At 43.8% G+C, this 14,067-nt stretch overlaps 1 protein-coding gene across 1 annotated transcript; it reads right to left on the reverse strand.

Annotated features, from left to right (window-relative positions):
* Positions 1-1,610: 1,610 nt before the first annotated feature.
* Positions 1,611-13,659, reverse strand: LOC311227205 (U8 snoRNA-decapping enzyme). The gene is given in 6 exon segments (XM_084312770.1): positions 1,611-2,148; positions 5,449-5,688; positions 5,690-5,732; positions 11,159-11,199; positions 12,431-12,562; positions 13,575-13,659. Coding segments are annotated over 5 exon segments (720 nt in total). The 5' UTR covers positions 13,575-13,659; the 3' UTR covers positions 1,611-1,884.
* Positions 13,660-14,067: the final 408 nt, after the last annotated feature.

Genomic DNA, 14,067 nt, shown 5'->3' on the forward strand with positions numbered 1-14,067 from the left:
AATTGCCATATCGGCCGATATTATATCGGCGGCCGATATATCGTGCATCACTAAACAAAACCATCAACGTTGACAGCGGTGGCCTAATGGTTAGAGAAGCGGGTTTGTGACCGGAAGGTCGCCGGTTCGATCCCCGGGACCGGCAGGAAAAATCTGCCGCTGAAGTGCCCTTGAGCAAGGCACTTAACCCCCAACTGCTCCAGTGGAGTTGCTCAGTGGCCAATGGTGTCAGACTGTGGTTGTACTGGGCAGCTCCTAGTGGTCAACGGTGTCAGACTGTGGTTGTACTGGTCAGCTCCCAGTGGCCAATGGTGTCAACTGTGGTTGTACTGGGCAGCTCCCAGGTGTGAATGGAACTGTGTGAATGTGAAGCAGGGCGTAGCTGAAAAAGAGCATCTGTGCTCAGAGAACCTACCCTGGTAAATAAAGGTTAAACAAAAAATAGATTCATCTAGATTAATTTATTTTAATGCTTTAAATAACTTAAATTAATCTCCAAAGTTAAAGCATTAATTTTGACAGCCCTAATATATATATATATACAGTATATGTATATATTTAATGTGTATTGTATATTTTGTATAGTGTTCTTTATTCTTTTTAAGGGTCTTAATTTTTTTTACTGTATGAAGCACATTCCCAGGGGGCTCATACAGAACCAAGCATTTCACTGTAATGTACAGTACAGTACATGCACCTTATATGTGACAAATAAAACAAAACAAACGTGAAACTCGAGAGCCCTTTCGGTGTTCATCGAGATGAAAAACGAGGCTGGAGTGTCGTCATCAGCGTTTCATTGCACGTTATATTTATTTCTTCATCTCGTGATCCCGACCATTGGAACGATAAAGAGAGCGTTTCGGACGACAGGTGGAGAAATGTGACGTCCGGCGCGGCGCTCATCATCGGTGCCAAGCGTTCCAGTTTAGATGTTTTTCAACAGTATTTTCTTCCATCCGTTGGGGTTGTTAGGCAATCCTTAGGCAATCCCATGAGTCATTAACTCAGAATCGATATGACTCTGTGGAATCTGTGTGTGTGTGTGTGTGTGCGTGTGTGCGTGTGTGTGTGTGTGTGTGTGTGTGTGTGTGTGTGTGCGTGCGTGCGTGCGTGCGTGTGCGTGTGTGTGTGTGAGCAGAGGCATAGGTTTGGGGGGGGGGACACACAGGGGACATGTCCCCCTCAATATTGAGAAGAGGTCAATGTGTCCCCCTCAAAAAATATAGCCAATATAGAGGTGTAAAAAAAAAAAAAAAAAAAAGGGGGGTTGTATAGTTAACAGACAGAGATATAGTCTTCTCTCGTGCACAATATGAAACCTAAAAATGGAAGCGGACAGTGCCGGTTAGCCTTCGGGGGAGTGGTGTTAGTTGGACAATGCCTAAGGCTACCCGTCACTGTCCGCTTCCATTCATTGTGCTAAGCTAGGCTAACGTGCAGCCAGATAGCTTCCTACTGAACGCACAGAGAGGAGACTGGTCTCTATCTTCTTGTCTCTCTCTGGAGAAGACGGTGAGCTGATGTCCCAAAATGTCGGCGTGTTCCTTTAAAGTGTGCCCCCCCCCCCCCCCCCCCCCAGTGTTGAAACCAAACCTACGGCCTTGCGTGTGTGTGTGTACTTTAACCCTTTCACTACCACACTACAGAAGGTTAACCCGCTGTTGTGTGGCAGTGAAAGGTTTAACCTTCTGTGTATTGTCGCAGTGAAAGGGTTAACCGTTTGGTAGTGTGGTGGTGAAAGGGTTAACCTTCTGTGTATTGTCGCAGTGAAAGGGTTAACCGTTTGGTAGTGTGGCGGTGAAAGGGTTAACCTTCTGTGTATTGTCGCAGTGAAAGGGTTAACCGTTTGGTAGTGCGGCAGTGACAGGGTTAACGTGCGTCTCAGGGCCGCTCTCTCCTCTCCGCCTCGGTGAGCGCCAGCGCCTCCTGCAGGTCCTCGTGGGAGGGGCGCGCCTGCAGCAGCTCCAGGGAGCGTGTGAGCGCGCGGTGCAGCTCCTCTGGGGGGAGGAGCCGGAGACGCAGCACGGCCGCCAGCAGCTGGGAGCGGGCGTTCCCGATGAAGGAGTGGGACAGGAAGGAGGGGAGACCCCCTGCTCCCCCTCCTCCTGGCATGGTGTAGAGGGGGACTCTGACCATCCCCAGGACCTGGAGAGAGAGAGAGGGACATTTACATTTACATTTAGTCATTTAGCTGACGCTTTTATCCAAAGCGACTTACAAGTTCTGTACGACAAGCCATCAGGAAGGGCACAACTCTATCAGCTGAGCAACAATGTTCATCAAAGTGTTGAGTGCTACAGTGTAGGTTAGTTTATTAGGACAAGTGCATGACAGTACGGTTAGTTAGGGTTAGATTTTTTTTTTTTTTTTTTTTTTTTTTAATTCAGATAATGGTTGAAGAAGTGCGTCTTTAGTCGACGGCGAAAGATTGGACGTGATTCGGCTGTCCTAACTGGGGTGGGTAGTTCATTCCACCATTGTGGGGCAAGGACTGAGAATAGGCGACTTCTCTTTGATGACCCTCCCGGAGCTTGATAGGAGTAGGTCTGAGGCGGCCAGAAGATGCAGAGCGTAGGGGTCTTGAGGGTGTGTAGTTAGAGACCATTGACCGGAGGTAGGCGGGAGCGGTTCCCTTTGCCGCACGGTATGCTAGGTCGAGGGCCTTGAAGCGGATTCGTGCAGCAATGGGGAGCCAGTGCAGGTCCCTAAGAAGTGGGGGTGACATGGGCCGACTTCGGTAGGTTTGAGATCAGGCGGGCCGCTGCGTTCTGAATGAGTTGAAGAGGCTTAGTGGCAGTGGCCGGGAGGCCAGCGAGCAGTGCATTGCAGTAGTCGAGGCGGGAGATGACTGTTGATTGGACGAGGAGTTGGGTGGCTTCTTTTGTCAGGAAGGGGCGTATCCTTCTGACGTTGCTCAGGAGGAATCGCAGGTTCTGGTCGTCGAGGGAGAGGGAGAGAGAGAGGGAGAGGGGGAGGGAGAGGGAGAGGGAGAGGGAGAGGGGGGGGGGGAGGAGGAGAGAGAGAGAGGGGGGGAGGGAGAGAGAGAGAGAGAGAGAGAGAGAGAGAGAGAGAGAGAGAGAGAGAGAGAGAGAGAGAGAAGAGAGAGAGAGAGAGAGAGGAGAGAGAGAGGAGAGGGAGAGGGGGGGGGGGAGAGAGAGAGAGAGAGATAGAGGGGGGGGTGAGGAGAGAGAGAGAGAGGGAGAGAGAGAGAAGGAGAGAGAGAGAGAGAGAGAGAGAGAGAGAGGGGGAGAGAGGGGGGGAGAGAGGGGGGTAGAGAACAATGGAGGGGCAGTGGTAAGATCAGATAAATGACCACAATTGGTCATTCTGAAAGGAAAACGATGGTGCAGACATCACACACATCACCTACTGTACACACATCACCTACTGTACACACTCACGCACCTGTACACACATCACCTACTGTACACACACACACTCACATACTAGGGTGGGAATCACCAGTTTCATCACGATACGATACAATATATTCTTTGGACAGCGATGCAATATTTGCCGATATCACAAAGTCTGCCACGATACGATTGGATTCAGGTTCCTGTGATGGATATGAGATGATATCATATGCCATTTAACACAATCAGAAACATTTAGATCAACTCAAAACTAATTTCGACCTCTCCTTTCGGATGTATATTTTTTAAATTATCTCTATTTCTTAAACAGTACTGTATATCTGTATGTCTTGTATGTCATGAATGTCTTGATGAATTGAAAATGGAGGACCCTGACGAAAGTCTTTCTCTGGTCTGCATCCCCTTAACAATTGTGTGTATTGAGCTGTACTGTATTGTACCCATTCTGCAATCTGTTAATAACCTTTTAAATCAATTAAATCAATCAATCAAATGAAAATATCATTTGATATTAAAAAATGTTTAGCTCTTCCAGAAATGTTTATGAAAAACAATCTATTGTTTTTAAGACAAATAGACCTCCTGTTCACTGTAAAGTGCCACGTTTTGATATATTGAGCTTTAAACTTTAAGTTCCATTTTTTGGAACTCACAACACACAACCTAAAACCCCTCCCTACCTCCCCTCTCCCAAACCGTTCCTACAACAATTTTTTTTATGTTGCATGATCATGTATATTATCATTATGTATTGTATTTTTACATTTAAATATCAACATTATCTGTACATCCTCTGTAAATATACTATCAAACTCCTCTGACCTCATCTGGTTTCCAAAGACCAGATATGACACACACACACACAACACACACACACACACACACACACACACACACACACACACACACACACACACACACACACACACACACACACACACACACACACACACACACACACACACACACACACACACACACACACACACACACACACACACACACACACACACACACACAAAGAAAAAAGCAGACTTAATGATTTTAGAATATTTCAGCTAATGAAGTTAAATGTTTATTATCAACTATCTAGTTTGTTTTTATAGTGTAACGTTTTGCTACTTAAAGGAACACTCCAACATTTTGGGAAATTAGCTTATTTGCCATCTACCCTGGAGTTAGACAAGAAGATGCATACCTGTTTTGTCTCTGTGCATGCATTAGGCTTAGGGAACAGCCACACCGTTAGCCTAGCTTAGCGTCATTCACTGGAAGTAGATTACACATTTAGCCTAGGTCCCAACAGTCACGAAAATACACTCCAAATACAATCAAAATACAACTCCAAAACGTTCCTGTAAACATGTTGTGACCTGTGTATTTACCACGTGGAGAAATAAAAAATAATTGAATTAGACATTTCCGTTTTTCTAAGCAGATAATACTCTGAACTATTTTTTGCCGAACGAACCACTGCTGTCTGGGCGCAGTGATTTCACGCGACGCAGTGCTACTTTCAAACGTCGAGGCCAGTGTTTACATTTTCGTTTCATTCAAAGGATCCGAAGCGATTGAAGCTACTTGCTCTGAACATACAGTAGATTCCAACACACCGATGGAAATAATCAAGAACACGTGTGTTTGCTCAGAGCATTTTGCACGAGACCGCTACTGCTGTTGTTGACTCTGCCAGATGGTTTGTTTTCACATCTCGCGCGTGATGATCTCGTGCAAATCCAGCTGCCGGAGCTGCGCTTGGGGGCGTGATGAGACTCGCCACGGGATTTTCAAAATAAGAGTGAATCGATATGAACCAATCTTTTTACGTCGCATCGATCCTATTGGATCATTGATCAATTAGAATCGATGCATCGTCCCACCCCTATCACATACACATGCACATACTCACACGCACGCACGCACGCACGCACGCAACACTCACTCACATACCGGTGTACACATGCACATACACACACACGCACACGCACACACACACACACACACACACACGCACACACACACACACACACACACACGCACACACACACACACACACACGCACACAAACCTCTTGGCCGTGATCTGTTGCAGTGGATGCGGCTGCTTTCTCCACCTCCTTGATCTGCTCCTCCTCCATCTTCTTCACATAGAAGTGAGTGATGAGGCGACGGGAGGAGGAGGAGGAGGAGGAGGAGGAGGAGGAGGAGGAGGAGGAGGAGGAGGAGGAGGAGGGGGGAGCATGGCAGGAGGCAACGTGATCGTCCACGGATACAGGAAGTGCCACGCCCAGCTCCTCATCCAATTCCCTACTTAAGCCCCGCCTCCAGGGACTCCTCTGAAGGGTTAACGAGCCTGGGGTCAAAAATCAGATATCAATCTACTGTATAGATAAATAGCCAAGATATAGTCCTATCGATCCCCAGGGGACGCACGCAGCCAGGGAGGCAAGTGTATTGATCCCCACGGGAACGTCTAAGGGAACGCGAGCGTATAAATCAAACAGACGGGGAGCAGCTCAGGTTCCCTTTCATTTACTTTTGCAGAGCGAGAAGCTTGTTGGTAACGGTGCAGTTATGTAGAACAGCTTTTATCCAAAGTGCTTTACAACCTGTGCCTCACATCCACTCACTCACTCACTCACTCACTCACTCACTCACTCACTCACACACTCACTCACTCACACACTCACTCACTCACTCACTCACACACTCACCTCACATCACTCACTCACACACTCACTCACTCACTCACTCACTCAACTCACTCACACACTCACTCACTCACTCACTCACTCACTCACTCACCTCACTCACTCACACACACTCACTCACTCACTCACTCACTCACTCCACTCACACACTCACTCACTCACTCACTCACTCACTCAATTACTCACTCACTCACTCACTCACTCACTCACTCACTCACTCACTCACTCACTCACTCACTCACTCACTCACTCACTCACTCACTCACTCACTCACTCACTCACTCACACACTCACTCACTCACTCACTCACTCACTCACACACTCACTCACACACTCACACACACACACACACACACACACACACACACACACTCACTCACTCACTCACTCACTCACTCACTCACTCACTCACTCACTCACTCACTCACTCACTCACTCACTCACTCACTCACTCACTCACTCACTCACTCACACTCACTCACTCACTCACACACTCACTCACTCACTCACTCACTCACTCACTCACTCACTCACTCACTCACTCACATCACTCACTCACTCACTCACTCACTCACTCACTCACTCACTCACTCACTCACTCACTCACTCACTCACTCACTCACTCACTCACTCACTCACTCACTCACTCACTCACTCACTCACTCACTCACTCACTCACTCACTCACTCACACTCACTCACTCACTCACTCACTCACACACTCACTCACTCACTCACTCACTCACTCACTCACTCACTCACTCACTCACTCACTCACTCACTCACTCACTCACTCACACACTGACGGAGGAGGCGACCACGCAAGGTGCCGACCTGCTCATCGGGAGCAGTTAGGGGTTAATGTAACAAATGTACAGTAACAGTACTGTATATAAATGTCATGATTAGATTAGATGATTAGATTAGATTATTATTATCTAAATCTGTATGTTGAGTATGTCATAAATGTCATTGATGAATTGAAAATGGGGGACCCTGATGTAAACAAGACGAAAGTCTTTCTCTGGTCTGCATCGCCTTAACAATTGTGTGTATTGAGCCGTACTGTATTGTACCCATTCTGCAATCTGTTCATTAAAGTTTTCAATCAATCAATCAATCAATCAATTAAGTGTCTTGCTCAAGGACCCTTCGACACCCTGCCGGGTGTGGAACCGGGAACCTTCTCTGGAACCGCTCTACCTCCTGAGCAGGTCGCTAGTCGGAAGCTTTGGGTTTTGAGTCCTATATAAACAAGTCCTGATTACGTTCTTCACAAACGTACCGCCATCTCAAGACGTTAAAGCCAACAGAGTAATAATTATAGTAGTACGTTAAGTTGAGATGACTCTGCATCGACACACAACTCCCTTCTCTGCTCACGCAACTTGATTGGCCACTGACGGGATTGGTCCAATTAGTCTCTTACCACCAAACCTGCACAACGTATGACGAATATCGTGCCAGTTAGGGCGCCTTGTTGTGTATGATGTTTACCGTTACTCTTACTCATAGTATATATTCAGATTCTAATTCTTTATTGCCCATATTTATTGTAACGTATAATGTAACTGACAGGGCATACAGACCCTTTCATATTCTATATTCAGAGTTAATTGTATTGTTTACACTGTATGATTTTTCCTCATATTTTTTATATTCAGATCTAATTGTATTGCCTATATTTATGTCTTTCCACTATTACCCCCCCCCCCCCCCCACCCCCCCATGCTGCTATGACGCCCAAATTTCCCCGAGGGGATCAAAGAGATATAAACGGTAAACGGTGCATTTATATAGCAAGCTTTTATCCAAAGCGCTTTACAATTTGTTCCTCCGGGAACCTCCGGATTACCAGACGACTGCTCTCTACCTGCCGAGCCCCTGTCACAGATATCATATCCTATCTTATTTTAAAGTGGCACTGTAATCAGGGAAAATAAGTTAATTTGCTTTAGACTTTTTATGGCATAATCTTTGAACACTTTGATACATAGTATCAAGTCTATCAAGTCTATCAAGTCACAACAAGTCCGAGGGAGGTCAGTAAGGTCACAGGTCATTGATGTTAAAGAGCATTTATGTGTACAGTACATATGTGTGTGTGTATGTATATATACAGTATATCGACTTCGAAAGATGTATATTCACAATCACTGAGTAGTAGAGAAGGGGTTAAAGGATTAAATAAGGTTATACTTCTTCCTACTCGTCTTCAGACATGTTAATGTTAATGTGTTAATGTGTATTTGTTTTAACAATTTTGGTTTGTTGTTTATTTTTATTCGATTTTTCCCATGTTCCCAAAAATAAAGATTGAATTCAATTCAAAGTCCATCTCTATTGCTTTTATTTGGTCACAAACCTGCTAATAGTCTTTTATAGATTTTAATGTAAGAAATCTATCATAATCAATAAGAAATATAGTACAATCTTTTTTATAGATTTGAATGACAGAAATCTATTAAAGATATTCCAGGAGGTTTTAATATAAATGTTATGCTCATTTTATGCCCGTCTATAATTATGCCAATTTCATGCTCATTTTATGCCTATTTAGTGTCTATCACTGCTGTGAGGCACTTTGGGCTGCCATTCTTGAAAGGTGCTATACAAATAATGTTTATTATTATTATGATTATGATTCTGTGATTTTGTGGCTTGGAGTCTGAGTCATGTGACTCGAGGCCACGCCTCTGTATCGCCCTGGGTCCCCCCCCCCCCACCACCACTCCGTGTCCTACAGTTGAGTGGGCAGCTGGTGTTGTATGTGATGCTGCCTCCTGTAACCGGAACTCTCTGTAGACGCCCACCATGTCACGAGCTTCACTGCTCCTGAACTGTTCCACCCCCTAGAGGCGCTGCTGGGGAACTCACTGGAGTACAAACGTGTGGAGACGTACACCAGCACGTATAAATAATATAATATAATAATAACTGACAGGGCATAGGGTATATACTATTTTTTTTTTGTTTTTGTTTTTTACTCTTTTTGTATCACAAACAGTACTGTATTTGTAAATCTGGTATGTCACAAATGTCTGGATGTAACAGTACTGTATGTCGTGTATGTCATAAATGTTATGAATTGAAAATGGGGGACCCTGATGTAAACGAGACGAAAGTCTTTCTCTGGTCTGCATCCCCTTAAAGGGGAACTATTTTACTATTTCTTTCACTATTTGGGCACTTTTACACCATTCCTGTGAGTCTATGGATCACCTCTGTAATTTTTATTTATTTTTTATACATTGTTTTGTATTTCTAATCAAGTCCTCAAAAACAGCATTTTTCTACCTCAAGATCTCGAGCCGTTTTGAGGCTGGGCTCCACCCACTGTGTGCAGCTCATCATGAGCCTGATGCCACACAGCCACATTAACATGCAGCTGAGTCTCTCTGACATCACAAATCATCACATTTTCAAATGACTCAGTTCAGTGAGGGTGAATATTGTGAGAGGAGAATTGGAAGAATGTGCCAATATGAGAATTAGAGACATAGATCATATTAATATAAGTTCACATAGCTAGGAAACAATGCTAAACACTCAAAAAGGCCATTTATAAGATAGTTCCCCTTTAACAATTGTGTGTATTGAGCCATACTGTATTGTACCCATTCTGCAATCTGTTAATAAAGTTTTCAATCAATCAATCAATCAATCAATCAATCAATCAATCAATCAATCAATCAATCAATCAATCAATCAATCAATCAATCAATCAATCATTCAATAAATAAATAAATAGGGCATACAGACTAATAGGGCCTACAGACCCACCATCAACGTATAATAACATAATACGATTTTGAGAAAAATAAACAGTGTAAAGAAAGCTACTGATGCCCTATCGGCACCTTTGTTTACACTGTTTATTTTTCTCAAATGTATTATATTATGTATTATAATTGTGTGATTATATACACAGTTTATATATTTTTTGGCTCGTATTTTTATATTCAGATACAAATTGTATTGCCTATAATATACTGTATTTATGTATTTCTACTATTACCTGCACCTCCCCTTCTCCCGCTCCCCCACGCTGCTATGGGGATCAATAAAGGAATCTCTTATCTCATCAAAGGCCTGCCGTCAGGTACACTCGGTGAACACGTGTTACAGAGACCAAGGCTAAACGACGCAGAGCAGCGTCCGCGCCCGGTCTGTGGTCCAGGAACACTGTGGCTGCAGCCTCCGCCTCGGAACATGGAGACTAGCCACAGTGATTTGACGGCATTACATAGAAACCTGCGGTTCCAGTGTTGTAGTAACTCGAGTCCAGGGGCTGATGTTCAGGACTCGTGACTCCACTTGGACTCGAGCACTGACTGCATCAGGACTTGGAAGGTGCAGACGAAGACTCAGACTTGTTAATTGATACATCTTTTTTTTCTTTTCTTTTTGTAATAGGCCCTAATCATTTGGCATGAGATATTGATGGCTATAGTGCATTTGTTTGTCTATTGTGTCACAAAGTAAATAAACTCCCTTTGAAACGGTGACCGCTGTGTCATTTATGTTTAACGTAGACCTTTTCTTATTGGTACGTCAGCTCTTTGACTGCCAGAGTGGAGTGGACTCAACCTCCATGACTCGGACTCGGACTCAGACTCGGGTAATGGAGACTCGACTCTGGCTCTTCTTTGGTGACTCGGACTTGGACTCGAACACTGGGGACTCGAGACTCGACCCGGACTCTGGTCGCTGTTTACAACGACCAGATTACCACCCATCGACTCCCGTCCCGCCGACTCTGCCAATCGGGTCAGTATGACGGCCGGCCCAAAGCCGGAGGCAACGCCGACAGCCGGATTCGAGACCGGTGTCTCTTGCGTTGGTGACGAGCGCTTAGACCGCTGCGCCACCCAGCCGCCACCACATTAGACAAGGTTAAAACTATGGTCACTATGTTTATTTAAAATGAAATAAAAGGCAACTGCTTTGGGATTCTATGCTGTGTAGTAAAATTATTGTGGCGAATTTTAATTTCGGGGGCGGGGGGCGGGGGGGGGGGGTGGGGGTGGGGGGTGGGGGGGCAGAGCTCTGCAGTCACACCAACTCACCCGCCGGGGAAACCCAACAGACCGTCGAAGCGCATCTGCATCTGTGGGGGAGGGGCGAGAGGAGTCACACTCACGCACGTGTGCACACAGACACACACACACACACATAGACACACACACAGATACACACACACACACACACACACACACAGACACACACACACACACACACACACACACGTGCAACGCATAAATATAGACACACACAGGCAGAGACACAAACATGCACCTAAACTGCACGCGTGAAGACACACACCTGCACACACACTTCCAACAGTAAGCAGGCCTTCCTTCCATCACTCACACGTCACAGACACACAACACACACACACCTCCCTCGACACACACAAACAAAAGGTACACACACACACACACACACACGTCACACTCACACACACTCTTTCAACAGTAAGCAGGCCTTCCTTGGGATGTCCCGATCCGATCACGTGATTTTCCGAAGATCGGGATCGGCAATTTTTTTTTTAAATCATGAATTTTATTTATTTATTTTATTTTTTTACTTTATTTTTTTAATTCAACAAACATGACCATGTTCACGTCTTAAACTCATACTGAGGCCTTAGTTTTGGTTTTAAATTGCATATCATCATTCATTTATTTATTGTCACACAGAGCAGAAGAATTTTGCCAAAACAAACCAATAGTATCCAGCTGCAGAACGGCAGACCAGCCACACTCTCAGACCCAAATTAAATTATTATTATTATTTTTTTTTAATGCCAATTTCTCACATTACATTCACCCTGAATGTTGACGTTATCCAGGTGAAAAATTCACTTCATTCAAGCGAGGCATTGTAATCCTTGACATAAATCATTTGATGTATAATTAAATCAAAGGAAATGTGTTTGGGTCTGTGAGAGTGTGGCTGGTCTGCCGTTCTGCAGCTAGATACTATTGGTTTGTTTTGGCAAAATTCTTCTGCTCTGTGTGACAATAAATAAATGAATGATGATATGCAATTTAAAACCAAAACTAAGGCCTCAGTATGAGTTTAAGACGTGAACATGGTCATGTTTGGTGAAAAAAAAAAAAAATTAAAAAAAGTACAATTTTTTTTTATCGGATCGGGAAAGATCGGTATCGGTAGATACTCAAAATCACATGATCGGGATCGGATCGGGAGCAAAAAAACGTGATTGGGACATCCCCAGTTCCTTCCATCACTCACACTGTCACAGACACACAACAAAAGGTACACACACACACACACACACACACACAAACACACACACACTTGCCCACACTCACCAGGATGATATGTCTGATGGGGATTCTACCAAACAGCTGAGCCGGAGTGTCAGAGTAGAGCATCACGTGACACGCATGCCTGCAGCCCGAGCACGCCAACGCCTCCGCCCTGGACAGCTGTCCACTCGCCATCTACACACACACACGCACACGCACACGCACACACACACACACACACACACACACACACACACACACACACACACACACACGCACACACACACAGAGTAAGGGTAGAACATCACAAATTCAGATAAACACACAGTCCACTGATTCCCCTTCCATCCTGATTCCTGACAGCTATCCCTCGCTAGTATAGTTAGTATAGTATAGTTACTACTAGGGATGGGTATTTTAAAGAAAAATCCAGATCAATTGATCGCATTGTACACTCGATTAATCGTGTATTACTCGTGAAAGAAAAGAATTATAATAATTTAACTTTTTTTTCTTTTCTTAATTTTGTTCATTCACGTATGTTTAATGAAACCAACAAACAGTTATAATCGTACACATACATGTGAAACAAATATGTAAAAAAAATATATATATTGTTTTTTTCTTTTCATAAAAGATTATTATTAATAATAATAATCGAGTTTTCTCATAGCCACGAGTAATTGATTACTCACGCCCATCCCTAATAGTTACATATACAACATATAGCATAACTGTATATTGTATAGTAGTGTATATAGGACTCATTACCTTTCATTCATTCGTAAGCTTAGCATTGTATAGTATATTATCTTAGTACCTTTTATCATGTCTATCTATTATCTATTTTATTCTATTATTATTAGTATTTTTTATTTTTTTTTGCACAATCAAGGCGGGCATGGCCTCCTTCATTTCACCACATGTCTCGTGTCTGTATGTGACTAATACATCTCTTGAATCTTGCATCTTGAATCGCTATGAGCTGCCAACAACACATACATACAAATACATGCAGATCCCTCTCCCCTGAGCTGTGTTGACTCATCATCATATTATTCATGCAGCCTGGTTGAATCATGTCACGTTCAGTTACCTCTGGGAAACACTAGCCCTGAAGGCATACAGGGCATTTGATATAATACATATTATTATAGATACATTATCCTAAATGCAAACACAATACAAGACATATAACGGGTCCAACCTTAGTGGGAAAGGACTGGTGAAGGTTGAGGCTTATTGGGTGGACAATCCAGTGAGTGTGTCAGGTTGACAGACCAATACACAGGAAACCCACATAGAAGAATCAGGAAGTTTAAAGGATGTTGTTTGTGCATAGAAGCAAAGGGTTCACTCATAGCGGTGTGAAGCTAGAGAGCCCCATCTGGTGGCCTGGAGCGAAACAGCAACCAGAGAGGAGTTTCAAGTTCAAGTTTCAAGTTTCTTTATTAGTTGTCATACAGAAATACAGAATACTTTTGTATGAAATGCTTCTTTCTGTTTTGCTCCTGAGAGTGTGCTAGAGAAAATATATAAGTATGAAGTAAGTATAATAAGTATAAAATAGAAAGTCAAGTACGTAAACAGTGTGAACAACAAAAATGTTCAATATACATATATACAATATACAATGCAGAGTAGAGAGGGTAATGTCACGTTTTAAACTCAGTCGTGAAAGTTGTAATAAGATAATTAAA

This window comes from Notolepis coatsorum (genome assembly GCF_963971535.1).
Source record: "Notolepis coatsorum genome assembly, chromosome: 4".
Taxonomy (NCBI): Eukaryota; Metazoa; Chordata; class Actinopteri; order Aulopiformes; family Paralepididae; genus Notolepis; species Notolepis coatsorum.